The sequence below is a fragment of the Sminthopsis crassicaudata genome, chromosome 5, assembly GCF_048593235.1.
Source record: "Sminthopsis crassicaudata isolate SCR6 chromosome 5, ASM4859323v1, whole genome shotgun sequence".
NCBI classification, from domain to species: Eukaryota; Metazoa; Chordata; class Mammalia; order Dasyuromorphia; family Dasyuridae; genus Sminthopsis; species Sminthopsis crassicaudata.
In genome coordinates, this window is record NC_133621.1 from 159,868,898 (window position 1) to 159,895,191 (window position 26,294).

Below are 26,294 nucleotides of genomic sequence, written 5' to 3' on the forward strand. Positions count from 1 at the left end.
CTTCCAAGTTCAGTTCTGTGGAGTACTTTTAATACTATATGAGAAACAAAAAGCCTCTGTTGTGCATCTCCCCTCCTTGAGCTCACTTTAGGATACTTGGTTTACAGTTTGGCAGGTGTATCTCTCCCATGAAATTCTCCACCTGTTATTGTTCTCTGACTTCCCCTATAGGAAGGAAAGAAGAAAAAAAGGAAGGAGGGAAAGATTTATATATTAAGGATCTGCTATATGCTAGACACTGTTCTAAGCCTTTACATTTTATTATCATTACCCTGAGAGGTAGGTGCTATTATTATCCTCATTTTACAGTTGAACAAATAAACTAAGGAAGAAAGAAATTGTGACATGCTAATATTATCCATATTTTGCAAAAGAGGAAATTGAGGCATAAAGAAGTTAAGCTAAAATTATGAAAACTTTAATTTAAATCAAATTTTCCAAATACTTAAAAAAAAATTAGGAGAGTTTACTGTTCAGTAGAATCCTACAGTGTCTAAGGCCTGATTGACTTCTTAAGGCCCAGTATTCCATCTAGGGCATTACCTAGCAACCTGTAGAATTTAACTTTAGATGTGTCCTCTGTACTCTCTGAGTTCTGCTCTCCCCAGCTTAGGACACATGTCATATTGATTCCAGTTTTTTTCTTCATTACCCGTTTTAAGATGGAGTGAATGTTCATCTCTCCCCAAGGTTCCATTTATCTCTATTCCAGACTTTAGTTCAATTGTGTTGTTCAAAATAGATTGTTTCTCTGTTCTTCTTCAGATCTTTACCCATTGATTTCTCAGAGAAAGTTGACAACATACACATGCACACTGTATGTATATTTATGTGGACACATTATATATGTATATACACACATATACCTGTCTAGCTGGCATAAGTGTGTATACACATACATACATTCATATTTTGCTGTGTGTATTTTCTTGGGGAGAGATGACAAGTACTTGTACCCAGTTCTACCTTATTTTACAAACTTATTTCCTTTGTCTTATCAACTAATTGCCTTTTCTTTGAGTCCCTTTTTTCTTCCTCAGATACTTTTCAGTTCTCTTTCATATGGAAGAACTCTGTCAGATTGAGTTTCTCTTTTCTTTCAAGTTGTTTTCCTTATATTCTCCTAAATCATCTTTCCTAAATTTAGCCTTTGGCCTCTATATTCCAGACTTTTCCACTTAGCCATATAGTTTTACTCTTGTTTACAAGTACTCCTCTTATTCACACCCTTCTTTCTGTGTGTGACACTCAATCCTTTGAAATCTGTAGGTAGCCCTTTCTTGAAGCTTTGGAGTTTTGGGTTTTTTTTACTTATTTTCTGTTGAATCTTTCTTTGTGGGACTTGTCCAATGAGCTCAGCAATGCTCTGGTCTAACACTAAATGCTTCTTGAGTGACTATACTCTAAAATAGCCCCATTACAGGTTATACTTTATAATCATAGGTGAAATGTTAACACATCAAAATTTAAGATGAAATAAAACTTTATTTGAGAAATGATTTTAATAATTGGTCAAGTTTTCATGGTGCCATTTTTGATCAGATTTTTATTCTATGTTGATAGAATTTGAAGATTTGAAGGTGTTTAAATCTTTGGTTTTTCTTTGTCTTATTTAGGTAGAAGAATTTTTTCGCGGGAACAGATTGCCATGTGGAATTACTTCTAAAAATGGGACTCCATTGCATATAATCAGCATTAAGCCATCCACAATGTGGTTTGGAGAAAGAACCAGAAAAACAAATGTAATTATGAGGTAAAGCATGTGTGTGTATATTAGAGAGTAAAGGGTGGGACAATATATCAATGTATGATAAAGAATGTTCTGATTAGAAAAGTCTTTTGTGATTCACAATATCTGATTTGACTTTCTTTAAATTCAGTGTAAAATGAGAGTAATAGAAGAAATTTTATAATTTCTAAGCTGTACTTTTTAAATTAAGCTTTTCTACTAAGCTTGTTTTAATGACAACTGACCAATAACTATTTATTGAAGGAAGGTTAAAAAAAAATTGCCTGCTTAACAAGAAACAATTAAAGAATAACTTAATTATATAATCAGTAGTTAAAGGTCACTTGTTGACTCCTAAGGTAAATCTTTAGCTGTTTGTCCTTTTTATTTAGCCCTAAATGCATCAAATGTTCTTAAAGAGAAACAAATATTGACATAGTCATTTTGTATAATGCATATGATAAATGTAATTGTCATAGTGGTGGTGGTAGTAATTTATTTTGAGACTCATCATCTACAGTCTCTTAAGTGTTATGGGAGTTCATAGAAAAATTATTGAAGGGCTAGAATAATGAAGGTTGCATTAAAAAAAAAAAAAAAAAGAGTTGAGGTTACCTGAAATTAGAAGAAGCAGATGATAGGGAGCAGTAAGGGAATAGAAATAGAAATAAAAGTAGTGTTTGTGGGGAATATTAAGTAGAAATGCCTGATCATTGAGTAGAGTTCAGATTGATGAGTGTTGAAAAGTAAAACTAGCTAAGTGGTTTGTATCCAGGTTCTGGAGGACCTTGAGAAGTTTGGAATCACAAAGAAGTGCCATGATAAAACAGATGAGCTTGGTAGTAGTTAGTAGTATGGTTTAGAGGAAAAAGTTGTTGGATGTGGGGAGACTAAATGAGAGGCTGCTGTGATAAACAATGGGTTCTGAGAATTCAGGCAAAGGAGAGAACTTTAGGAATCATCTTGTTCCACTTCTTCATTTTACCTATGAAGGCCTGGAAAGACTAAGTGACTTGTCAGAGTTATGTTGTTGGGATAGGACTTGGAACAACATGGATTTAATGCCTCCAACATGACTGGATTTTGTTTCTAAATCTCTATAGGGCCTTATAGAATCCTGAGTTTTAGTGGAGACTTTGGAAAAATTCCAATCTAAGCCATTATTTGTAGGGGATGGTAGAAATCAGCAAAGAGGTTTAGTAGTGACTATTAGCCTGATTAGTACATGTTAATTGGTATCCCATAGGAACCAGTTTCAAGTCAGATGTTATTTAATATTTTTATTAGTGATCTGGATAGTGGAATTGAATATGCTTATCAAATTTCAGGAAGTTAATACCCTGGAAAACATATTTAATTCAAAATCACTGTTGTAGGAATTTAAAGGAAATAGAAATCATTCCTAGAAAAGGGAGTTAAAATTTGGTCTGGCTCTTGAAAAATGATTAGGATTTGGACAAGAGAAGAGAGAGCAGAGGAGGAGAGCACATGAGATGGCAGGAGCAAAGTACAGAGGTAGGAAAACACAAGGCTTGTTTGGAGAACAGGGAGTACATTGGTTGGGCTAGAACAAAGGATTCATATAGGGGAATAGTGTAGAAATAAGACTTGGAAAGTTAGATTGGAGAATTTGTGGAGGGCTTTAAATGCTGTTTTCATTAGTTGGAACTTTTAAACTCGTACCTAGTTGGAAGTTTACTGAAAGTTTTCCAGTAAGTAGAATATCATGACACAACTGACATTTTAGGAAAATTAGTCTGGTATTTGTGGATAGGATACATTTTAAAAGGGCTAGAATCTAGGGGATAGGGCCTGATGATTGGATGTGAGGGTCAAGGAAAAATAAAAAATTAAATTTTTTAAAGTGGGAGAATGGTAGGCTCTTGGGGGAGTAACAAACTTAATTTGATATGAGTTTAAATAATGTCAAGATAATCATATAGAAACATGTAGCAGACATTTGGAAGTGTAGGGTAGGAATTTTGGGGAGACAAGAGTGGGTAAGATTTCCCAATAGATAAGAGAAGAAGCATGATGCAAAACAAGAAAATTCTTCTGTGTTTTGCATTAGTTGATCATTCAATCAACAATCATTTATTAAGAACCTATTAAGACCCCAAATGTGCCAGCATCATGCTAGGAGTTAGGGATATAATTACAAAAATGGGATAATTTTTGCTCTCAAGATGATAATATTCTACTAGGGGGATATAACATGTTTTCAAATAAGCAATATGAGATATATACAAAATAAATACAGTGATTTTGGAGTAGACAATTAACAATTGGAAGAATAAGAAAAGACTCAAAAAGGAATTGGCACTCAAGCTAACTCTTGGGAATGCAGAGGCAGATGGTAGAATAAGGGAAGGTGAATACCATGAAATCAATATGGAAAGATAGTTGGAACTGGATTGCAATTGACTTTTAAGTTCAGAGAAGTTTTTTTAATATACTAGATATACTGGGGAGTAACTGAAGCTTCTTAAGCAGGAGAAGGAAGTGATTCAACTTTTACTTTAGGAAGATCATTGAACATCTGTGTGGATCATGAATGGAAGAGGGACCATAGAGTCATAGATATAAAGTTGGAAGGGACCTTAGGAAACAACTGATCCAGCCCCTTCACTTTATAGGTGAGGAACTGAAGCCCAGAAAGGTGAGGTGTCTTGCCAGGTTTGGCGTGGCTACTAAGTGTGTGGAGCAAGATTTGAATGCAAGTTTTCCTGACTCCAAATCCACTATCCACCCTATCCACTATATTTTGCTACTTCTCATTTCTTGCATTTATTCGGGAGGAAAAAAAAGATTTTATATACTAAAATTTCTGAAGTTTAGTCAGACACAAAAAAGTCCCCCTGCCTATAGGTTGATTAAATAGTGGACAGCTACCCTGGGAAAGCTCAAAATTATTGTGAATATGGATTAACGAGGTTTTTTTGTTGTTGTTGCTACTTTTTCTTAGAACTGGAGAGAGTTCGTATAGAGCTTGTTTTTCATTTCATTCTTCCTACAGTGAGGTAAGTTGATAGTGGGTGGCTTTAGTGTCGACTTTTAGGCATATATTTGCTTCTGCTATTCAGATTTGTTGTAACTCATAAATACTTGTATTGATGTACTTCATGGAAGATAATCCCAAAGGAATTTCTTTATCAATAAAAACTATTTAAAATTCTCTAAAATATGTATTACCAAATATGCCCTCCTAAATAAAAGGCTTTCTGATATAGAATTTATCTCTCTTATAGAACCATTAGTTATCATTCAAAGGAATTCTCATTAGTAACCAAAATAATCCCAATACAACTTTATACAATACAACAATATAATTTTAAGGAAATATTTTCCCTGAAAATTTATTTCCAATGTGATTGCCACTAATTTTCATTTTTTAAAACTAAGACAAGTTAATGTTGGCTCTTTTATGAGGAAGCAAGTTCAGCTTGCTCATATGTGGAAGTAAAATTAAATAGACTTGGGTGACATTTGCTATGACAGCATAATTTAAGATTTTCATTTTAGAACATTAAAGACTATTCTTTTCCTTCCAGTTATAGGTCCTACTTAGGCTATGATTCCCAGCTGATTGTAGTGTGTCACTGTAAGGCATCAGTCATCAGTGTTTTGAGCCTCAGATTTTAGTTGAAGGCTCTCAGTTCACATCCTCATTGAACAGTTACAAACTGAGAATCTCATTGTTGGTAATCTACCCGACCCCAAATGCCCTCTCCAACATTCTTATTGCTGACCTTCTGTAAGTCATTCAGTTTCTTTGTAAATGGAGAGCTTAGATTAGAGAGCCCTTAAGGCCCTCTGATTCCTGCTCTAAGCCTCTGATTCAGGGATCCCCAGTAAGTTGGTATCCTCAAACTGTAGCTTTAGTTACCTTCAGAAATTGGGGTAAAATAAAAATACAGTTATGAGATGCCAAGTTATCTATTTAGAAAAGAGGTTCTCAAACTACGGCCTGCGGGCCAGATGCAGCCAGCTGAGGATGGTTTGTGGCCTGCCAGATTATGGCAAATGGGCTGAGGGGCAGAGACAGTGTGAGTTTTTGTTTTTATTATAGTCCAGCCCTCCGACAGTCTGAGAGACAGTGAACTGGCCCCCTATTTAAAAAGTTTGAGGACCACTGATTTAGAACAATGACTTCCCATAAATAGTATCACATTTGACAGCCCTGTTAGTAAGATGACTTTGCAAATAATGGAGCTAAAATGCAGAGAAAGACTTAAGGAAAAAAACCTTAGGCTAGAAATACAAAATAGTACAGTTAAAAAGTTTGTCATAAAGAAAAAAGGCTTAACAATAGAGAATGAGAAAACATTGAATGAAATCCCACAGTGACAAAAATAAAAGTATTAAAAAAAAAAAAAAAAAAAAAAAAGGAGACTAGATAGTAGAACAGTACTTTACTGTGGAGCATGAGAAAAGGGTAGACCTCACAAAAGGGAGTTTGGGGGCCTTTGGTGGGAGGGGGATGTCATATTTCCCAGGAAGGCCAAGTGGACAGTTTTCTTTTGACAATTTATTTTATTACCAAAGATATGTTTAATAACTAAACATCAGTCATTAGTTACAAAGACAGTATTTCAGGGCAATTTTTAAAGTGATAAATTCCTATGGTGTGATTCATACCTTTCTCAATAATTTGAAAATTTGGGTAGAATTCAAAATCCATATCCTTTGATTTTCAACTAGTTTACTCTTAGAATGTCTCAGGCTGCCTATTTTTCTGGATCATCTATCACATTTCTTTTCATATTCTTTTTAGCCATAGGTGGTCTCTAACTTATCCAAGGTATTTAAGTTAATCTCAGGACAGGCTTTTACTTTTTGAAATTTTCTGAAACTAGAAACCCTGTTTTATTTATTTATTTTTTTTTGTTTTTTGTTTTTTGTTTTTTATTGTTTTTGTTTTTTTCTCTATACATGCAGCACTAAAAAGAGAAGGGAGCAATTTTACATATGGCAAAGTCACATTAATAAGAGCATAAGAACATGTATATTTGCTTTACCCTAATCAGCTAGAATTAGTTTCCTGTCACCTGTAGAATAGCAAAACAGCTCCTGTCCCTTAATTTTTTTCATATTAATAATTATATTTTGTGTACATTAATAAAATTTTGCCTTAGTTCTGGGTAGCTTCTCCCAGTACCATCACCCATCTCCTGCTTTCTCCCCTTTAGCCCCCCCCAAAATCTCTAGAAACTGGATATTAAAGTAGTCACAACCATTCCAACCCAAAGAACTCACCTTATAGAACAGAATATATATGTGTGTATAAATAATAATATGTATATGTATATATAAATTTAAACAAATTTTTTATATGAGTTTGACTTTTATTAAATTCTAAATTCTGTGTGTGAGAATAGACATAGTGTCTCAAAAAATCTTAGTGCATTTTAAAACCATGAAACTTCTGCTTTGTGGGAGTAGGTTTTGGAGGAGAAATACTTTTCTATTTGTGTTACCTTTTCTTTGTAATTCCTTATCCTGTGAGAGGAAGAAATGAATTACTGAATTATAAACTTTCCTTTTTTACTTGCCTTGAATTATATCTTGAACTTGCACCTATCGTTTGTATGTGATTCATAAAAGAAAAAACCTACTGTTTGGTTATGATTCATAAAAGAAAAAAATGGTAGTCAAATAAAGCATTGCTTTCTATTTCATAGAGTTTTTAAAAGTTTGAAGGAAACTAAATTAAAAAAAAATTTTAAATTTATTTTAAACTTTAAGTACAAAATAAGAAAAGGGAACAAAATCGCCATATACACAGCAGGATACAAGAGAGGATCCATGTAAAACATTAATTTTCGTTTCAAGAAAACTTATATAATAAAAACTACACATTGGTTTTTAAAGCTGTCCATCTTTTTTTGCTTTTTTGTAGTGGTTTTTGTTGTTGTACTCCTATGCCCTTTTTGCTTTATTTTTTTCCTTCCCTCCCAAAAGAAGGCTACAATTATTAAACATCTGTACACACACACACATATATATATACTCTATTTATCTGTAAGATCTGTTATAGAATAATCTAAGAATAAATCTCTATAAATATACATACATATACTAAAAATACACAAACATATGTATATGAGTATACTCATATACATCTATGTAGGACCATACTGTGCCTATTTACACTTGCTGTCTGCTTATCTGACAGTGGATAATTTCTTTCATAAGTCCAAGTCTTTACATGTTTTTCTAAATTAACTGACTCAGAATTTCTTGCACTACAGCAATCTTCCAATCCAATCTTCTTCTGAGAGGTTGTCTATGAAAGGTTTTTTTTAAACCAATTTTCTGTATTCCTTCTATTCTTGCTTTTTTAGGTTTTATTTATACAATAAAAATTTACTTTAAAATAATCAAAATTGCCCATTTTATACTTCAATGCTTTCACCTTACATTGTGGTTTATGGTCTAATTAATACTACTGAATTTGCTTTTTTACTTCTTTTTCCCCTGCTTTCTTTAAAGTACTTGACCTTTAGTTCTTCTAATTGAACATTATTATTTTATCCTCAGATTTTTTTCATAATTTAATAAGGATGGTATTACAAAAATGGATTTGTCATTTTAAAAATTATTTATTTATTTATTTTTGCTGAGGCAATTGGGGTTAAGTGACTTAACCAGGGTCACACAGCTAGGAAATGTTAAGTGTCTTAAGCTAGATTTGAACTCAGGTCCTTCTGACTTCAGGGTTGGTGCTCTGTCCACTGAAACACCTAGCTGCCCCTCATTTTAAAAATTATATTGTCTTTACCTACCCATGAACAATAAATACTACTTCAATTGTTTGGATCTAACTTTATTTGTATAAAAAGTGTTTTATATTTATAGTCACATAGTTCCTGTGTCTTTTTGGCAGATATACTCTTAGGTGTTTTATACTGTCTAGCTATTTTAAATGGTCTAAAACAATATTGAATAATATAGCAGTTATGTAACTTTAACCTTTTCTGAAATCATGATTGCTACCCCTGCTTTTTTTATGATAAATTCTACTCCTTACCTTTATTTTACGTTTTATGTGCATCTCTCATTTGTATAGTCTTTCCTGAAAGCAATTTACTGTTAAAATCTAATTTTTAATATTTTTTTCATCTTATGGATAAAATCATCCCATTTATATTCTAAGCTATAATTGTTTTTTATTTTCCTCTTTCCTATTTTTCCTCACTATCCTTCTCATACTATTCCTATGTGCCTTCTTACTCCTCTGCTTGACTTTTTCTTGCTACCTTGCTCTTCTATTAACCTATCCACCTCCCTAAAAGCCCCTCCCTTATTCTCTTTCTCCCTATCCATTTACCTCCTATTTTCTGAATTTGGAAGACTTTTATACCTTTTTAGATATATATGTTCCTTATTTAACCCATTTCCGAAGAGAATAAGATTTCAATACTACTCTCTACTAATATCTTTTGTATCATATATAAAAAGTAAACAATTTAACCCTATTGGGCCTTAATGTTTACATTTCTCCTGGAGGTTACATGTCAAATTTTCCTCTGCTGGTTTTGTCACAAAAAAACTGAAAGTCTTTAACTTCATTCAATGTCTTTTCCCCCGCTCCCCCCCCCTCCTATTCAGGATTACATTTAACTTTTCTGGGCAAATTATTTTTGGTTGTTACTCGAGCTCTTTTGCTCTATGAAATATAGTATTCTAAGACTTCACAGTTTTTTAGCGTAATCATTGCTAGGTCTTGTGTAACCTTCTTCCATGATGTTTAAGTTGTTTTTTTCTTGTTCCAAATAGTTTCTTCTTTGGGAACTTTGAAACTTGGCTGTGATGTTCCTGTAAATTTTTCTTCTGGGATTTCTTTCAGGTGGCAATTAATGGATTTTTTTTTAAATCTATTTCTGCTTTGTTTTCTTTTTCTAGATATTCAAGGCAGTCTTCCTTAATGATTTCTTGTAATGTGATATTAGAGGGTTTTTTTTTTAAGTTAAATATGTGCAATTCTTATAAACATAGTTTCATATTTGTCAGAAAAATCAGATCAAAAGGGAAAAAACCACGATAAAGAACAAACACAAAAAGGTGAAAGTACTATGCTTTAGTCCACTTTCAGTATCCATGCAGATGACATTTTCCTTCCTGAAACTTTTGGAAATGCCTTCCAATACAGTTGATCTTTATATAATTTTCTGGTTGCTTTGTACAGCAGCACGTGTACAATGTTCTCTTGGTTCTGCTCACTTCACTTAGCATCAGTTCATGTAACTCTCTCCAGGCTTCTCTGAAATCATCCTGCTGCTCGTTTCTTACAGAACAATATTTCATAACATAACTTATTCACCATGGGCATCCACTTAATTTCCAATTCATTGCCAATATAGAAAGAACTGCTACAAACATTTTTGCACAAATGAGTTTTTCTCTCTCTTTTATGATCTCTCTAGTATACAGACTTAGTAGTGAGACAGCTGCTGGGTATGCATTATTTTATGGCAGGATTTTTTTTTAATCATAATTTTTAGGCAGTCCAATAATTCTTATATAATTTTTCCTCAATCAGTTCTCTAGATCAGTTATTTTTCTGAGGTTGAGGTATTTTATATTCTCTTCTATTTTTTTAGCCTTTGATTTTTAAAAAAAATTATTTCTTGGTATCTTAGAATGTCACTAGCTTTTTTTTTGCCCAATTCTGTTTTTCAAGAAATTATTTTCTCATTAAGTTTTTGGTTCTTTATTTCAAATTGGTTGGCTTTCTTTTCATAATTAAAAAATTTTTTTTTCTTGGATTGCTCTTTTTTTCTTTAATTTTTCTTTTACCTCTTTTTTTTTTTTTTTTTTTTTTTTAATAGTTCTTTTTAAGTTCTACGAAATCTTTGTGGCTGGGACCATTTGACATTTCTCATTGAAAAAGGAGTGGTTTTTTTTTTAGTTCCATTAATCCTCCTCTGAATATGAACCCAAATCTTTTCTATCCCATAATAACTGTCTATGGTTGGGTTTTCTCCTTTGCTTGGTTTTTTGTTTGTTTGTTTGTTTGTTTGTTTTTAGTTTTATTTTTTTTAGCAGCTATTAGCATGGTGAAGTTCTAGTCTTAAGGTATGGTAAATAATGCCCCAGGTCTCAGGTCCTTGTTACTGTGATTTCTGAAGTCTGTCCCAGTGCTCAATCTTGGGCTCTCCTCTCTGTTCCTAAGCCACAGCTAGAGCCCCATTGGATCTGTCCCACATATGAGCTCTCTCCCTGTGCATCCTCCAGTGGCTGTGAGTTATAGCTGGCCTTTCTTCTCCAGAGGGGAAGCTAGAGACTCTGGTGTTCTGCAAGTACCCCCAACTGAGAGAGTCCCACCCCTTGGCCACTGCTTTCACCAGCTGTGCGGTGGCTGCTTCTGCCCAGGAAATGGCAGTGCAGCTCTCGGTGTGTCTGGTCAGTGCGGTTGCCCATGAAAGGTGCTTCATTCTCCTGCTCAGCTATCAGGTCCCCACAGTAGCTGCAGGAAGGGAGTGCTTAAGGCTGAGGTGGTCTCCATGTTTTGTGGTTTGTTGATTCTTCAGAGTTGGCCTGGAGCTACTTGCCCTTCTCTTAGTGCTCCTGGACCTTGTGTTCCTGGAGAGCTGTTCTTTCCTGGGTTTTTGCCTATTCTTAGGAGAACCTGACTTTTATTTATTTGATGCTTTACATTTGCTCTGATGCAATATTATATCTTAAGTTTTCTGACCTTCTCTGCTATGTTCTCAGAATCCTCTTAGAAACTGTAAATTAAAAATTTCTAAGTAAAGAATTATCTCATTTACTTTCCTCCTTTAATTAAAATAAGTATTTTCCCTTTTTTTTCCTACAAGGCCATGGAAATGTCAGATCAAAGATCTAGAGCTGCAGGGGGACCTTTTGAAGTCATCTAACTCAATCCAGTCCCCCCATTTTACAATTGAAGATTCAATTGTAAGGTTCAGCAAGGTTAAACAATATGTCCAAGATCCCAGGAGCCAGAGGCCACAGGCTACTCCCCCACTTCTGTGATCTTGGATCATCAGGCTGTTTAACCTCTTAAGGCCTCTTCAGTGATGTTTAATGTTTGCAGAATTGAATTGCCTCTGATAAAATCATGAATTTGGAAGACTTATGGTGCAAGCATTGCTTTTATACCTCACATTCTACATTTGTCAATTGACACACAGAATGTTGTGAAGAGCAAACCTGAGCTTTATAAAAAATACAAAGTACTCATAAAAACAATCATATTATTTCCTTTGTGTGTCTGTGAATTACACTTAGTTAGAGAAAAATCACAGCTTTTGAAGAGCTGCTGGATATTGTACTCTTTAAAAAGGTTTGCATCCAATAACAGTGACTTTGTACAAACAGCAAAGTTATAAGATTTTATGGTATATGTGGTTATTTATTTAAAAGCAACAACTAAATTCTAAGAGAAGTAAAAAGGGGATGTATCTGAGTGCTGAACCTTCCTGAGCAAGGAGGCAAATAATATGCACAAAAGTAGGATTTATTCAACAAACACCTGAGCCATATAGAAGATTCCTTTCCATTATCTCCACTATTTCCTGGGTACAAGATCTTGTGAAACACTACTTGTTAAAGTGGGACTTTTTTCTTTTATTTTCCACTAGTGATACATTATTTTTTTTTTTTTTTCCTTTTCCATTAGATTAAGGATTTCTTGAGTTACATCCGTCCTGTGAATGTGTATCCAAATGTCATTCCCTTGGGTGCAACAATGGATAAAGTGGTAGAAATGTAAGTAAAGAGTTTTAAATGAGCCCAACACTAGATTCTGGTGTCACTGGGATGCTTTGGTTAGGAGGTTTAAGCTTTTCTATGGAATTTGGCCATAAATTTCATTTAATTTAAAATCTCTGAATCCTATATTCCTTAAGCTTATTCAAACTGACTTTCTCCCTTTTGCTTACTGAGATACTAGGAAAAGTTTGTTTGCTTAGAGATTACTCCCCTCCCATGAGTCATTCTTCCAGCCCTCTTCAGCCAGAGACAAAGATGGTCCTCCTTCTGATCTTTCCATTACCTCCAGACAAACCAACTCTGTGCTGAAGAATTTTGAAATCCCCTCATCTGACCATAGTCAGTTGGCTTTCATCTCTCCCTCCACCTTCCTTTACATAACTGCACTCTCCATCTGTACACTGCCCCCTTGCTTTTCTCCCAGGCTCTCTCCCTGGCACCAGCCACCCTCTCCTTCCATATCCTGACGTCTGCATAGAACAGTTCAACTCTACACTCTTCTCCTGTATGGAACCTGCAGCCCCTGTGCATCCCATTAGTGATGCCCATACAGGGCTTGGCTTTGGATCACTTCAGCATTTACCACTCTCACTCTTACATATATGTTGCTGAAGGAAAACCATTCAGCCCTTTGGACTGGATCCCCTGCAGATTTGCTGCTAGTCAGCTCTCCCAATCTCCACAACAGCTCTTCATTCTTCCTCAGACCTCCCCACCTTCACTGAGAACCTGGCCTCATATTTTCAGGAAAAAAAACAACTGACATGAACTCCCTCTTTCCCCTCTTCCTCATTTGCTGTCATTCAGGTGCCTTCTGCCTTTCTTTCTTTTCAGGAAAAACAAAAAAAAAAAAACCTGACATGAACTCCCTCTTTCCTCTCTTCCTCATTTGCTGTCATTCAGCCTTTCTTTCAACCTTCTGCCTTTCTTTCTTCATCTATCACATCTGTAAAAAGGCTAGCTCCTGTCATTTCTTCGAGAGATCCCATTCCATCCCCTCTCCTCTAACAGATGTTAGAGGAGATCCTCTGTCCCTGTCTCTCCCTCTCTACTGGCTCATTTCCTACTGCCTGCATACATGCTCAGCCTCCCTTCTGAAAAAACTTTCTTCCCCCATCTTTGCCCTATTTCTCTTTCACCCTTTGTAACTGAACTCCTCAGAAAGGCTGTTTCCCCTGTACTTCTCTCTCTCCCCAATCCAGCTTCTGGCCTTACCTTCCACTGGAACTGTTCTCTTCAAAGTTATTCATCTTTTAGTTGCCAAAGAAAACAGTCACTGGGCTTGGAGCAAGGAAGACCCAAGCTCAGATTTGGCTTCAGACACCTGGGGGCTATGACTCTGAGCAGGGCATTTAACTTCTCAGCAGTCTCCTTATTGATAAAACAGGGATGAGAGTACCCAGGCTTTAGGACTTTTGTGATGGGAGATGAGGTGGGTTACAGAGCGCTCAGAGTGCCTGGCACACCTTGGCTGTCATTCGTCAACAGCCTCTGACCCTGTAGACTGCTTGCTTCTGGTTGATGCGTTCATCTCTGGGTTTGTGTAAGGACACCTCTCTCTCCTGATTTTCCACTTACCTCTCTGACTCTGGATCCTCATCCAGATCACATCTGTAATCAGAGGTACTGTTCAGAGCTCGGTCCTCCTTCCTTCTGACTTCTCACTGGGTAGTCTCAAATGATTCCATGGATTTCATGATCAATTCTATGTTTCCAGCCCCCTTCCTACCTTTCCAATCTAATACCACCTTCTGTCCTTTTCAGTCAAATTAACCCTGACCTGTTCTACAAGTGAGACACTCATCACTAAGATTCAGGCGTTCTCTCTGCTTTTCTCTCGTATTTTAAACACTTTCCCTCCTCCATGCTGATTTCTGCTCTCTCTGTTCTAAATGGCTGTCTATAATACTGCATTCAATATATCCCTTGGACACATTTTAATGCTTCCACACTGATAGTCTTCATACATCATGCTCTTCTTCCCCTGCCTGGCCTTCACTTTATTAGCTTTCTCATTTTCTGCTGCTGGATTTGCTCTAAATATATTGGGGGAGTTGATATACTTTGTAAAGTGGCTGATGTAACTACAAGGGAATACACCTTTGATATTCCATAATATCCAGAGTTCTACTTTGGCACTGGCTTTTTATTTAGGTAGGAGATTTCACTTTCCCCCAAGCCAGTGATTGAGAGCAGTGACATGCTAAGGTATCCTTTTTATTTATTTGCAGCTAACTAAGCTACGCAATACAGTGTTCAAAGAATCACTATATCAGTTTTTTGGACTGCCAAGCAGAACTATTTCCTATGGAGTTCAGAGATTTATTTATGTTCTGATTTCTGTTTCAGTTTTATATACTTAATAGGATAATATGCTAGTCCAAATAGCCTTTCAGTAGCATTATAATAGAGTTAGATGTTTCTTTCTTGGGAAAAGTATTACATTTCTTTTAGAGTAGAAGTTATTTCAGGACCCCTTTGATAAATCTGGTCAAATTTATGGGCTCCTTTTTTAGAATAATGTTTTAAAATGCATACAGTAAAACCCTATATGTGCAGGTAGTTGGCCTCAGACATTTACTAGTTGGGTGACTCAGGGCAAGTCACTTAACCCTGTTTGCCTCAGTTTCTTCTGTAAAATGAAATAGAGAAGGAAATGGCAAATCATTCCAGTACCTTTGCCAAGAAAATTCCAAATGGGGTCATGAAGAGTCAGACATGACTGAAAATAACTAAACAAACAAACCCACCTCCAAATGAGAGTTATGCTTAACATAAAAAATCATAGGATTACAAAGAAAACCAATTATTTTAAAATATAGTTATTAACATTTTAAAAATATGATCCTGGACCATGGATTTTAGAGTTTGGCAAGGTCATTCCATTTGGTCTTTAGTTTGTATCTCTGCTAGAAACATCTATTTCAATATGAGTGTGTCTGTGACATATGCTTGCTCATAGAAACCAAGAGAGTCCCTATTCCCCAAAGGGCATGTTTCTAGAGAATTTAGTGTGACATGTATATGACATGTAGGAAAATTGTTGAAAGTTACTAATCCCACCAAATGAACTTATTTTTATTTCTTGTGTATACTTTTACATGCTTCTGTATCAGATCCTGGCCAAGGTTTTATATTCTCCATTGAATTATGCATAGACCTTTCACCTTTTTCAGCTGTACATTGTATAGGGACCTAGCCTTCTAAAACTAGCTTATGGAAATTAATTGGACTCAAGAAAGGAAACACAAAAATATAATGCAGATCTTTAAAGTGTGGTGAAGAAAGAGCAGTGCAGCCAATGAGAAAAGAGAATAAGATACAAATGTCTTTGGCCAATCTTTTCTCTAAGCTCAATTACAAAAGTAGAGGTGTCTTTTGGGATATAGATTCCTAAATGATCAACTTATTTAGGAAACTGTTGGAATAATTGAGCACAAAAATATAAGGGATCCATGGTTCACTGGACTTTTGAGTCAACAATACCTAACAAGCCACACAATTTTATATTTGGCAAAGAATAGTCGCCATAGAAGCTATTTATAATGATACTCTAAATTCTAATTTAGATAAGATCAATACTTTTAAAAAAATAATTCTTTCATTTCTTTCTTTTAAAATGTTTTATTAGGCACAGATTTTTGTGGTAATGATAAAACAATATTTCCTTTCTCAGTTGTCTGATAACCATAGTATTAATCTCTTGACTTAATTGCTTGTTCTTACATTCCCTCAGTGGTCCTTAGAAGAGTTCAGAATGTCCAGCAAGGGAAAGCATAATTCAACAGCTGGACCTGTTGAAAGCTTCTATTTAAAAGAGACTTCTTTTCCCCCTCCCCAAACAGTGGTGAAGGGGTGGAAATTCATTTAAATATAAAGTTTTAGCATTTTGTTCATAAAAACTTCAACATCATCACTTTATATTTATGACCTTGTATATACACAAAACATATATGATTTCAACGGTATGGGTACTCCTTCTACCAAGCAATAGATTATAATGCTTCCATACTCTAGTAGACTGTTTGATGAGTTGGTTTTGCCAGAATGTTTCAACATCTAGTAGCCAGCCTTATGTGATGATTCTTTTCAAACTTAGCTAGACTGGTCCTCAGACAACAATTTAGCCAAATCATTTTATCTGTAGATGAATTCTTAACAGCTTCAAAGGGTCTGGCAAAAATTCCAGGCTGCTAGCAAAAACACCCAGGATCCCCTCTCTACCACAATTAGGCATAGGAATATTAATTTAGTGGAAGACGCTGTAATTAAAATTCAAATAATAGCAGAATGTAGGAATATGAGATGTCACAAGGTAGAGTGCATGTTGTGTTGTTACTTTAGATGAGGCAGAGAGCACTGCATGTGGGCTTAAATTGTCTTAGAAGGCATGGACTTGAGGTCTTGATAGGAAGACTAGATTAGCAGAGGAAAGATGTTAGGCTTGACAGGTGATATGAGTAGTGTTGTGTTTGAGAAGCCAAGACTTATTTGAGGAATAGTAAAGATATAGGGTAGACAATTGTAGGACATAAGTTGAAAATACAGGCTTGTGCGAATTGATGAGGATTCTAAGGTACCATGAAGTTGAACTTCATTCTCAGTATAGAAAAGGACCCATTGGAGTTTCTCAACAAAAGACCAATATAATGGAAGTGGCTTTTTAGAAAATTGATATATATGCTGGGTAGATTGGATGACAGGTTAATGAGAAGAAAGAAAAACAGTGTGAAGTCATTTACAAGAGTTAAAAGTACTTTTATGAATGAGATGACCATTATCTGGACTAGTAACATGATTTTGCATTCAAGTTACAGAAGGAAAAGAAGTTTCTTCCAGAGCTTATTTAGCATAGTGCCTGGCACATAGTAGGCACTTAATAAATTTTTGTTGACTGTTCAATTTCATTTTTTATCATGTTTTATTTTTTTATGTTTTCATGCCTTAAAATGTGATGAGAATAATTTTTAAGATCGAAGAGTAAATTTTAACATGGAAAGCTTTTAGAAAGGAAAATTATACCAATACATTTAAAAATCAGTTACATAAAATTGAAACCAAAATGGTACATCATGTTTCTGGAGAAGCAGAGGAACTAAAGCTAAAAAACTTATAGGATACAAATTAAATAAGCATCAAAAAGGTAGGGATTACCTTCATCAAGGGAATAGGACAGAAAAATCTCACTCCTTTGATGACCTGGGTTAGATGTTATCCTGTAGGATCTGTGAAGAGGTGAGACCAAATATTTCTCACTTATACAAGAACCACTATAAATCTGAGAAGGATTTTGTGAAAAGGAACTGACTACTTTATGCTACTTATTTTCTGTTAAGTTTAAGGTTATAATTGTCATCTTTTTATTATTCTGATAAAAGTATAAGGTTTTAAATATTGGAACAGATTTCATGGAACAGATATATAAGATTTTGGTAGATATGCATTCCAGGAGTTTCCTTAGAAATTTAAAAAAAAAATGTATATTATATCATGATTCTTTTCAGCTTAAAACCATTATGCCGATCCTTTTCTAAGAGTACCGAAGCAAAGTATAAACCACTTGGAATGTTGAAGAGAATCAGAACAACATACCTTGAACCAGGTAAAGGGAATATGGGTTCTCAGTGCCTAAGGAAGACTATTTTTTGGCATGTAATTTGGAGAGGAAATTGGATCTGGTATTTTACTTACTTTTCTCGAAAAAATAATTGTGTCTACATGTTTCTTCTATATTATAAAGACCAAATTGGATCTTTTTTTTTTCTTTAAGCTTATAAACATGTTATGAGGATAAATGTTTATATTTTTTAGTGCTTTATATTTCTTGGAAATAAGCACTACAAAATGACCAAGGCAGTGTGGAGTTATACTGATATCATCCATTAGCTATATGGAACCTAACTTGTGCAGTCATTGGGAACTTAAGTAATAATTTTAAGAAATTATTTCTGGTTTGGTTGAACTAAAATAATACAAATAATATTTTAGGTCTTCCTGTTTATCTTTAGTGCCATTGTACAATCAAATGGAGAAGTGGGTTAACTTTGAAGCAAAATGAAGAATTTTGGGTTCTAAATTGAGTTGGATTATGATCCTCATTAAAAAAAATTCTATTACTTTGATGCATAAATGTATTAAACATTTAACATTTAAACATTTAAACTTTGTTCATATAATGATACTTTTGAGCAAAAATTCTTGGAGCTTAGTTGTAATTAAATTTCACCTATGACTTTAAGGTATGATCTCACATTGTTTTCTGTGATTAGTTCTTCCACTAGTTTGAAATACCACTTTTCTCTTAAAACCAGTGTAAACTAAACCAGCAATACATGTTAATAAGCTGGCAGTATTAACAAATTACGATGCAAAAATATTATGCTAGGTTGGTGTAAGAAAAACATAAAAGTAAATGTAAAAATTAGATATCAAAGAAAAAAAACAGTATCTTGACTAATGGGATGGTTTCGTGAACATCATTTGAACATCTTAAAGAAGTAGCTAAAGCCTGAATCTTGCTGACAAAACCAGAAGTCAATACTTCTTTATGCCTGACATTTATCAGGAGGGTTTTATCCCATATTTGTTAGTAATACAAAAATATTTTCTAGTAATAATTTATACATGATAGCTAGTAAGAAGAAATCTACATATGTAAAGTTGTTAACATTGATGATTTATTAAATTAAATAAAGCATTTGGTGCTGGAAAGGAACCATTAAAGGTCATGTGCTTCAGAACTATCAAAACCTTAGGCTTATTGTGACTGTCCATACTTGATCACAAATATATAATTGGGAAATATTTAACAAAATTCATTAATATGTAGTTTTCTAAATCACTATTCAGCCAGTTTTACTTATGATTTAGTGGTCCTATGTCTATTTGAGTTCGGTTTTACTGAGCTGGTTTAACTACTATATTTGTTGAATGTTAGGAAACATTTTCTATTATCCTCTGTCTTATTCAGTCATTGTAGGTTAACCTAATTTAGCACCTCAAACTTTTGTAGTTTCTTTATGTCTTGTTCCTACTCTTAACTCTGTTATTAGTCTGCGTTAATGAATTCTGATAGAGGCTGGGAGTATGTGTTTGATTTTCAAAATACTTTTAATATCTTTAATTAGATATTATGTCTGGTTTTAAAATATATTTAATTTGGCTGCATGACATATCACCAATTTTATTTTATTTTTGAGGCTGGGGTTAAGTGACTTGCCCAGGGTCACACAGCTAGGAAGTGTTAAGTGTCTGAGATCAAATTTGAACTCTGGTCCTCCTGAATTCTAGGCTGATGCTCTATCCACTGCGCCACTTAGCTGCCCCCCAACATATCACTAATTTTAAAACTTTCAGGTAGGGCTTATTAATATTTATAATTTAAATTATAGACAATGTTGTCTGTTTAATCAGCCAATCAACCAACCAGTATACAAAGTACAAGAAAAGTGGAGATACAAAAAAGTAGGCTCTAGTTGAGCATATGCACAAAATTCTTTTATCTTAATTCAAAACATGTCATTGTAAAAGTGTAAAAGTAAAAAAAAAAAAAAAAAGTCATAGTAAACGGAGTTTTTAAAAAATTGTAGTGCAATAGAAATCACGTAATTCACAAAGATATGGTCTTGTGCTCCAAAATTTTCTAAAAGAACTAGGCAAGTAGTATGTATAAAAAGTGGTTTTACTTTTTATAAAAGAGAGGATGTTTAAGATGCCTTAGATTATGAGTTTAGCTGAATGCATTACACAATAAATTGTGTCCTAATTTTTGTGAACCTCTCCCTTCATTTTTTTTTACCCTGGGCGGTGTCGGGATGGACAGAGGATGAAGATGAAGATCTCTTTGATGATTCTCAGTTAATGCCTTTGAGACACAAGATCCCAAATCAACAGACTTTCAAGCCTCCATTACTTTCTCCCAAACCTGAACCTCAAGAATGTCCAGGACAACTGAAGCCGAATATAGCAAGCTGCAGAATAGACAGTGTGGAGAGTTCTCTTTTGACAAACTTTGTAGACTGTGAGGAATCCAACAGTGAGGATGAGGATCAATCTGAAATTGTAACTTCTTTTCATGGGGATTTGAATTTTCTTCCATTACAGCAACAGGAATTGGATGTGGACATTCCAGAGTGGAAAAAATTTTTTAAAAATAATGCTGATATTCCAGATGATGGTTCAGAATATGTGATTTCTTCCACAGAGGCAGGTACTTCCCAGTCACCAAGACTTTTCAGTGATTCTGATGGAGATTCAACTCATATCTCCTCACAGAATTCTTCTCAGTCTACACACATATCAGAACAAGAAAGCCAAAGTTGGGATAGCCAATCAGATACTATTTTGTTATCTTCTCAAGAAAGAAATTGTGATTTCACGTTTTTTAACAAAAGTGGCTCCCGAGTTAGAGAGCTTGTCACCACTTGTCAACTGGAACAAAATATCTCTGGTCCAAAAGACACTTCCTCTGATGTGAAAGACAGAGCTCAAGATGTAAATACAGCTTCTATTTCTGGAGGAGCAACTACAGTAAGTTGTGAGAAGGATGCAACTGAAGAGGAAAAAAATTTATTAAATCTTAGCACAAGTGTAGATTCTCAGAGCTCCTCAGACTTTGAAATACCTTCAACACCAGATGTTGAACTTCCTAAACAGGAGCATTTACAACTTCTATATGCAAAGTTGGCAACAGGTGAAAGTATAGTAATTGAAAGAAAGCATAGTACATCCAGTTCTTAAATATTTTTCAGTCAAAATATGAAGACTCCCTCAGAGATTTTATGAAATAAAAGGGGAAAAAAAAAACCTTAAAAGTATTCCAGATTGTTTTAGCAGATTAGAAAATGAGGACCTAGAAGAAAATGTTATGAAATATTAAATGGCTGATATTATATACATTTATAATAAATTTTATTTTTTAATCAGCAAAAATGCATTTTCTTTCTCCCTTTCCCTCTATCCTCATCCCATTAAGGAAAAACAAAACTAAAATAAACTTTATTCTGCATTTTTGAATTCTTCACCTCTCTGTCAGGAGGTGAGTGGTAGTATATTTCATTTTGATTTATGAATTCATGGTTAAGTCATTACATTGATCAGTTTTTCAAAATTATTTTACAATGTTGATGTATAAATCACCGCTTGTTCATTTCACTGCATTAGTTCATAGAAGTCTTCCCAAATTTCTCTGAAACCATCCTTGTTTTCTCTCAGTTTATGTATCTCAACTTGTTCAGCTATTCAGTTGATAGGTACCTTTATACTCCCTTCCCCTACTCCATTTTCTTATACTTTGCCACTGCAAACAAAAGAGCTATATTTGTCTTTAGAATTTGTTTTGAGAATCCCTCTTAATATGCCCTGCATCCTATTAGCCTCTCTACACTTTCAATTATCTTTAAATGTATTTGTCCCACATTCTGTGCATATATTCCTTTTTTATTCACTTCAGTAAGATGGGTTTCACTTTTCAGCTGCTTTTTCTAGGCCTCTTCATTTATATAAATGTATTTGTATATTAGATGAAAAGTTTTACTCCCATCTATCCCTCAGATTTTATTTCCCTCTCTTAATTCTTTTAAGTTCAACAAGACATAAATCATTTTTAGGCTTTCTATCCAGTGACTTCCCCATGATCTCTAGTGGTGATTAAGGTTCCCAGGGACATGTATAATATATACTCCCTGTATTTGAATATGCTATTTATCCTTTAGTTTCTTATGATAGTTTGCCTTATGTTTCTCTTGATCTATATTTGAATTCTTTTAATTCCTTTGCATCACTAGTCCTCAAAAGGAATGTACTTTAGTCCTTTATTAAAAGTCCACTTCTCTCTCCTCACTCCCCACCCCCCCTTCCCCAGTTACAAACTTAGTTCTGCAGGATAAGTAGCTGATTGCATACTTTTGCCTTCTGGATTATTGTATTCCAAGCTCATCTTTTCTTTACACTGACTTTATGGCTAGTGTTTTCTCTTTGATTTAGAAAATATGGCTGTACTGCTCTTAGGAGATTTCATTTTGAATTTTAGAAAATGACCAGTGTATTTTATTTACATGTTGCCCTTTTAAAGTTTTTGAAATACGTCTGATTTTTTTTTTTTGGTCATGACTTTCAGATAATCCATTCTTAAATTATCATTCAAATTTGAAATCATAATTATTCAAATCCAATAACTTGATTTTACTATGAAATAACCTTACATTTTCCTCCATTCTTGACTTTTAATATTTATCAAATCATATTTCAGAGTTTGTGGATTGGATAAGTTTATACTTATGTCAAACCATTACTTTATTCACTTCAATAGCTCTCATTTTCCATTTACTTTCCTCTTTATTAAAATTATTTTAAAAGTCATCATCTCTAATAAATTATCTTCACATGTTTCCAAGCTATTTTTGAGGCTTTGCTTGTCAGTGTTTTGGAGTCAGTTTGTCTTGGATGTCCCTGTCATTTTAAAAGCTTTATGGTTTTAATTTTTTCGTTCATATTTTCCAACTGCTTCCTGGCTTTAGATTTTAAGGCCAGGTTCTATGTACTTGTAGAAGAAATGTTTGGTCCCATTGCTGATTTCTTGGGAGTTATTGTTTTGATATTCGAGGATCTCAGCGACCACTTTGGCCTAGTACCTAAGGTTTCAGTGCTCAGTGCTTCAGTGGTATGATCCAGGGCATTGATCTTATCATCCAAGTAATCCAAGTTCCTGGCCTAGCTTTGGGTTTGAACAACAGGACTATGGATTTGTTATATATCGAGTTTCAGCAAACTGTTGATGGACTTCGCCATTATGACCTAGCTGAAAAGCTCTGCTGGTTCCCTTTGGTCTGAAATTACTGCCCAAGTTATTCCTGTGAGTTTCAGACTGGGCTACATGCTGGAGACTCTGCTCTGCTCCTAAGTTAGATCTCACAGATCTACTGCTTATTAAGTGATCTTGTTCCTTTCTCAATATATGTTCTAACTTGGAGACTCCTATCCCTGGAATAGCACCCTTAGACACAAGTGTTCTTCACACTTTGCTTTGGATCCATGACCTGGAACAGGCCAGGAAGGACAGATCTGTTTTTCTTATACTTGGTACTTATATCCTACACAAATGTAGACCTGGGGATGATGGATCTGGTATATCTTGCCCTCTCCCTTCACTGGAATGCATGCATAATGTGATCTTGGCTTTATATATACTTTTGTTTGAAACATCCAATTTTTCAGAATCTAAGGCACCACTATGCTTTCACATTTTTTTAAATGGACTTCAGTTAATTTTTATTTACCAAGACATCAACTCTGAAGTATAAAATTTTTTTGTAGTTGGCCATTCAGCAAAATGAAAGTTTGAGATTTTTCTTAAGTTTAAAGTAGAATATCAGAAATATGAATTTTATGTAAACTACCACTGCTTCCTTACCTTTTGGGAGTTGCAACAAGTATTCCTGCTAATATTTTTAAGTTGAGTAGATGATCATGCTATGTGAGCACCAAACTATGAAGGCTGAGCCTACATGAACAGAATTTATTGTTACAATCAAAACTTAAAATCAAATTAATCTGACATTTGATAATAAGCATAATTATTGTATAATGTGGATAATTGGATACGTGTTCAGCACTTTACCTAAATGTCTATAATATTGTGTTAAATCAAGCATTTCTAACAAAATGAAACTAGGTATCTGTAAAGAACAGCTTTGAAATCTTTCTTAGGAGTCTTGAATCCATCCATAACTAAGGGGAAATCTAAATAGTAAGTCTCTCTCTTTCCCTAAGTATTGAGATCCAAGATAGAGTGGCTATTAAGGTTTCCGATGATATTTAACTTAGGTCAAAGCAAGTTTTTTCTTGGTATGGAGAGTTTCTTTTCTCCATTTAAGACAGATTGAGCAGGGTAGTGTGAATCTCAGATCTGTAAAAGAAACCTTTTTTTTTTTTTTTTTTTTTAGCATTAAGGAGGCTGCCCCTGATTTCTCCCTTCTCTAGTCTCTCATACTTTTTTTGGGGAACCCAATATGTGAATATATGTTGTTGTAGTTATGTATTTGCTGCCCTTCTTTTAAATTACAGATTCCTGGAGGGTAGGACAATATCTTATTTTAGCAATGTTCTCCTAGCATAATACACAAAATATAAAATTAGGGATTTAACAAATGTAAAGTTTAACCAAGAACAAGTTAATGACCTAGTCAAAATAAACACTAATGTAGAAAGAGAAAGATGGTATAACACACAATAAGTATTAACAATTTCAATCCTAAACAAATCCATACAATTAGCCTAACATAACAGAAAACAAAAACAGAATAGTGATAGGGACTGGAACTGTGAATTAATGAATGAAGAAATCTTCAAAGAGTAAACTACCAGTTTCTACCAGTGCAGCCTGATATGTCTGCAACTTTTACTATTAAAGAGGTATTTAGAGTACTGGGAATAAGTGACTTTCTCAGGATTGCATAGCATAGCCAATATGTATTGGGACTCCAACCAAGACTTGTTTGTTGGCTCCAAGGTCAGAAACAGATAAAAAAATAAAATGGAAATGGATAAAAGAAAATTCATTTTAGAGACATTTAACCTACAATTAGGTCAGTAGAACCCCCAAATCACTTTAGCCAGGGCTTGCTCTCATTGCCAAGCAAATAAGACAAGGTCAGAAGGCAAAATAGCATTTGAATACAAGTTCTTTGTCATACATTATAGAGGTTCATGGTAGAATAATAGGATTGTTGCCTCAAAAATATCAAAAAGCACTTGAAAAAATTTGTTGAAAACTTTGGTATGAGATAGTAGCTAAGCTAAATTATTTTAGAGCATTTTTAGGTAAACCAGAAAGTGGGGGGGGGGAAACCAAAATAAGACAGATCTGCCAGAATTTGCCTTGGTAGAACAAAATGTGACCCTAAAAGATTTTCTTGAGTTTTACCTGTGCACATACTAGTTCAAATGTGACCTCAGATACTATACTTCCTGTGTGACCCTGGGCAAATCACAACTTCAGATGCCTCAGGGGGAAAAAAAACCTACCTGATACAACTACAGAGGTAACATTCATGCCAAGGCTCAAAATCTGTCTGAAACCAAATGGATTGAGAGAATAAGGGTTACTTATAAAAGTTATTCTGAAGGGTCTATAAAATTGAAAGAGGGAAAATACATCTTTATTTCAACACAGTTGATTTCCTTTTTAACTCTTATTTTATCCATTTAAAAGCATTCTTCTGAGAATGTGTTTTTTTTTTTTTTTTTTTTTTTAACCAATAGTACCATAGAGGTCTGTGATACAAAAAGTCAAAAGATCTCTGCTATATTATCAAGGAATACTATGTACCACCTGTTCAGTGAACTATGTAGCCATGCAGAATGTATTTTAGAAAAATTAATGGGCAGCCAAGTGGCGCAGTGGATAGAGCACCAGTCCGGAAGTCAGAAGGACCCGAGTTCAAAAATGGTCTCAGACACTTAACACTTCTAGGCTGTGTGATCCTGGGCAAGTCACTTAACCCTAATTGCCTCCCAAAAAAAAAATAACCACCAGGGAGATAGGTGCTATTATCTCCATTTTACATATAAGAAAACTAGTGCCTGAGGCAGGATCTGAATTTATATCTCTGACACATCCATTATATCATCTAGCTATCTCTAACCAAAGTGTCAAAGAAAAGGCTGGTCCAGAAATGTCAAATTATATACAAAGAACAAGGAAAATGAGAATTCAATCTTGGTAATTAAGAAGCTAATAATCAATTTCAAACAACAGCTTTACTACTTCAGTTTATGAGGCAATCAGTGTGAATTCACTTAATCAGCTTAGCTGAGATAACTTGGATAG

At 34.5% G+C, this 26,294-nt stretch overlaps 2 protein-coding genes across 7 annotated transcripts in view; one reads left to right on the forward strand and one right to left on the reverse strand.

The window, feature by feature from the left end:
• The window catches only part of DCLRE1C (DNA cross-link repair 1C), a 45,843-nt gene extending 24,572 nt beyond the window's left edge, over positions 1-21,271 (forward strand). For 4 of the 5 annotated variants that reach the window (XM_074268555.1, XM_074268557.1, XM_074268560.1 and 1 more), the window contains 5 exons: positions 1,617-1,753; positions 4,695-4,749; positions 12,375-12,463; positions 17,971-18,068; positions 20,289-21,271. In XM_074268555.1, coding sequence (XP_074124656.1) covers positions 1,617-1,753; positions 4,695-4,749; positions 12,375-12,463; positions 17,971-18,068; positions 20,289-21,205 — 1,296 coding nt within the window. In that variant the 3' untranslated portion in view covers positions 21,206-21,271. The remainder of the gene's footprint in view (positions 1-1,616; positions 1,754-4,694; positions 4,750-12,374; positions 12,464-17,970; positions 18,069-20,288) is intronic. The other variant, XM_074268556.1, reaches the window with a different exon arrangement.
• Positions 19,122-26,294, reverse strand: part of SUV39H2 (SUV39H2 histone lysine methyltransferase) — a 28,616-nt gene continuing 21,443 nt past the window's right edge. For both annotated transcript variants that reach the window (XM_074268562.1, XM_074268565.1), the window contains exons 7-8: positions 23,877-23,966; positions 19,122-21,317 (exon numbers count right to left, since the gene is read on the reverse strand). In XM_074268562.1, coding sequence (XP_074124663.1) covers positions 23,914-23,966 — 53 coding nt within the window. In that variant the 3' untranslated portion in view covers positions 19,122-21,317; positions 23,877-23,913. The remainder of the gene's footprint in view (positions 21,318-23,876; positions 23,967-26,294) is intronic.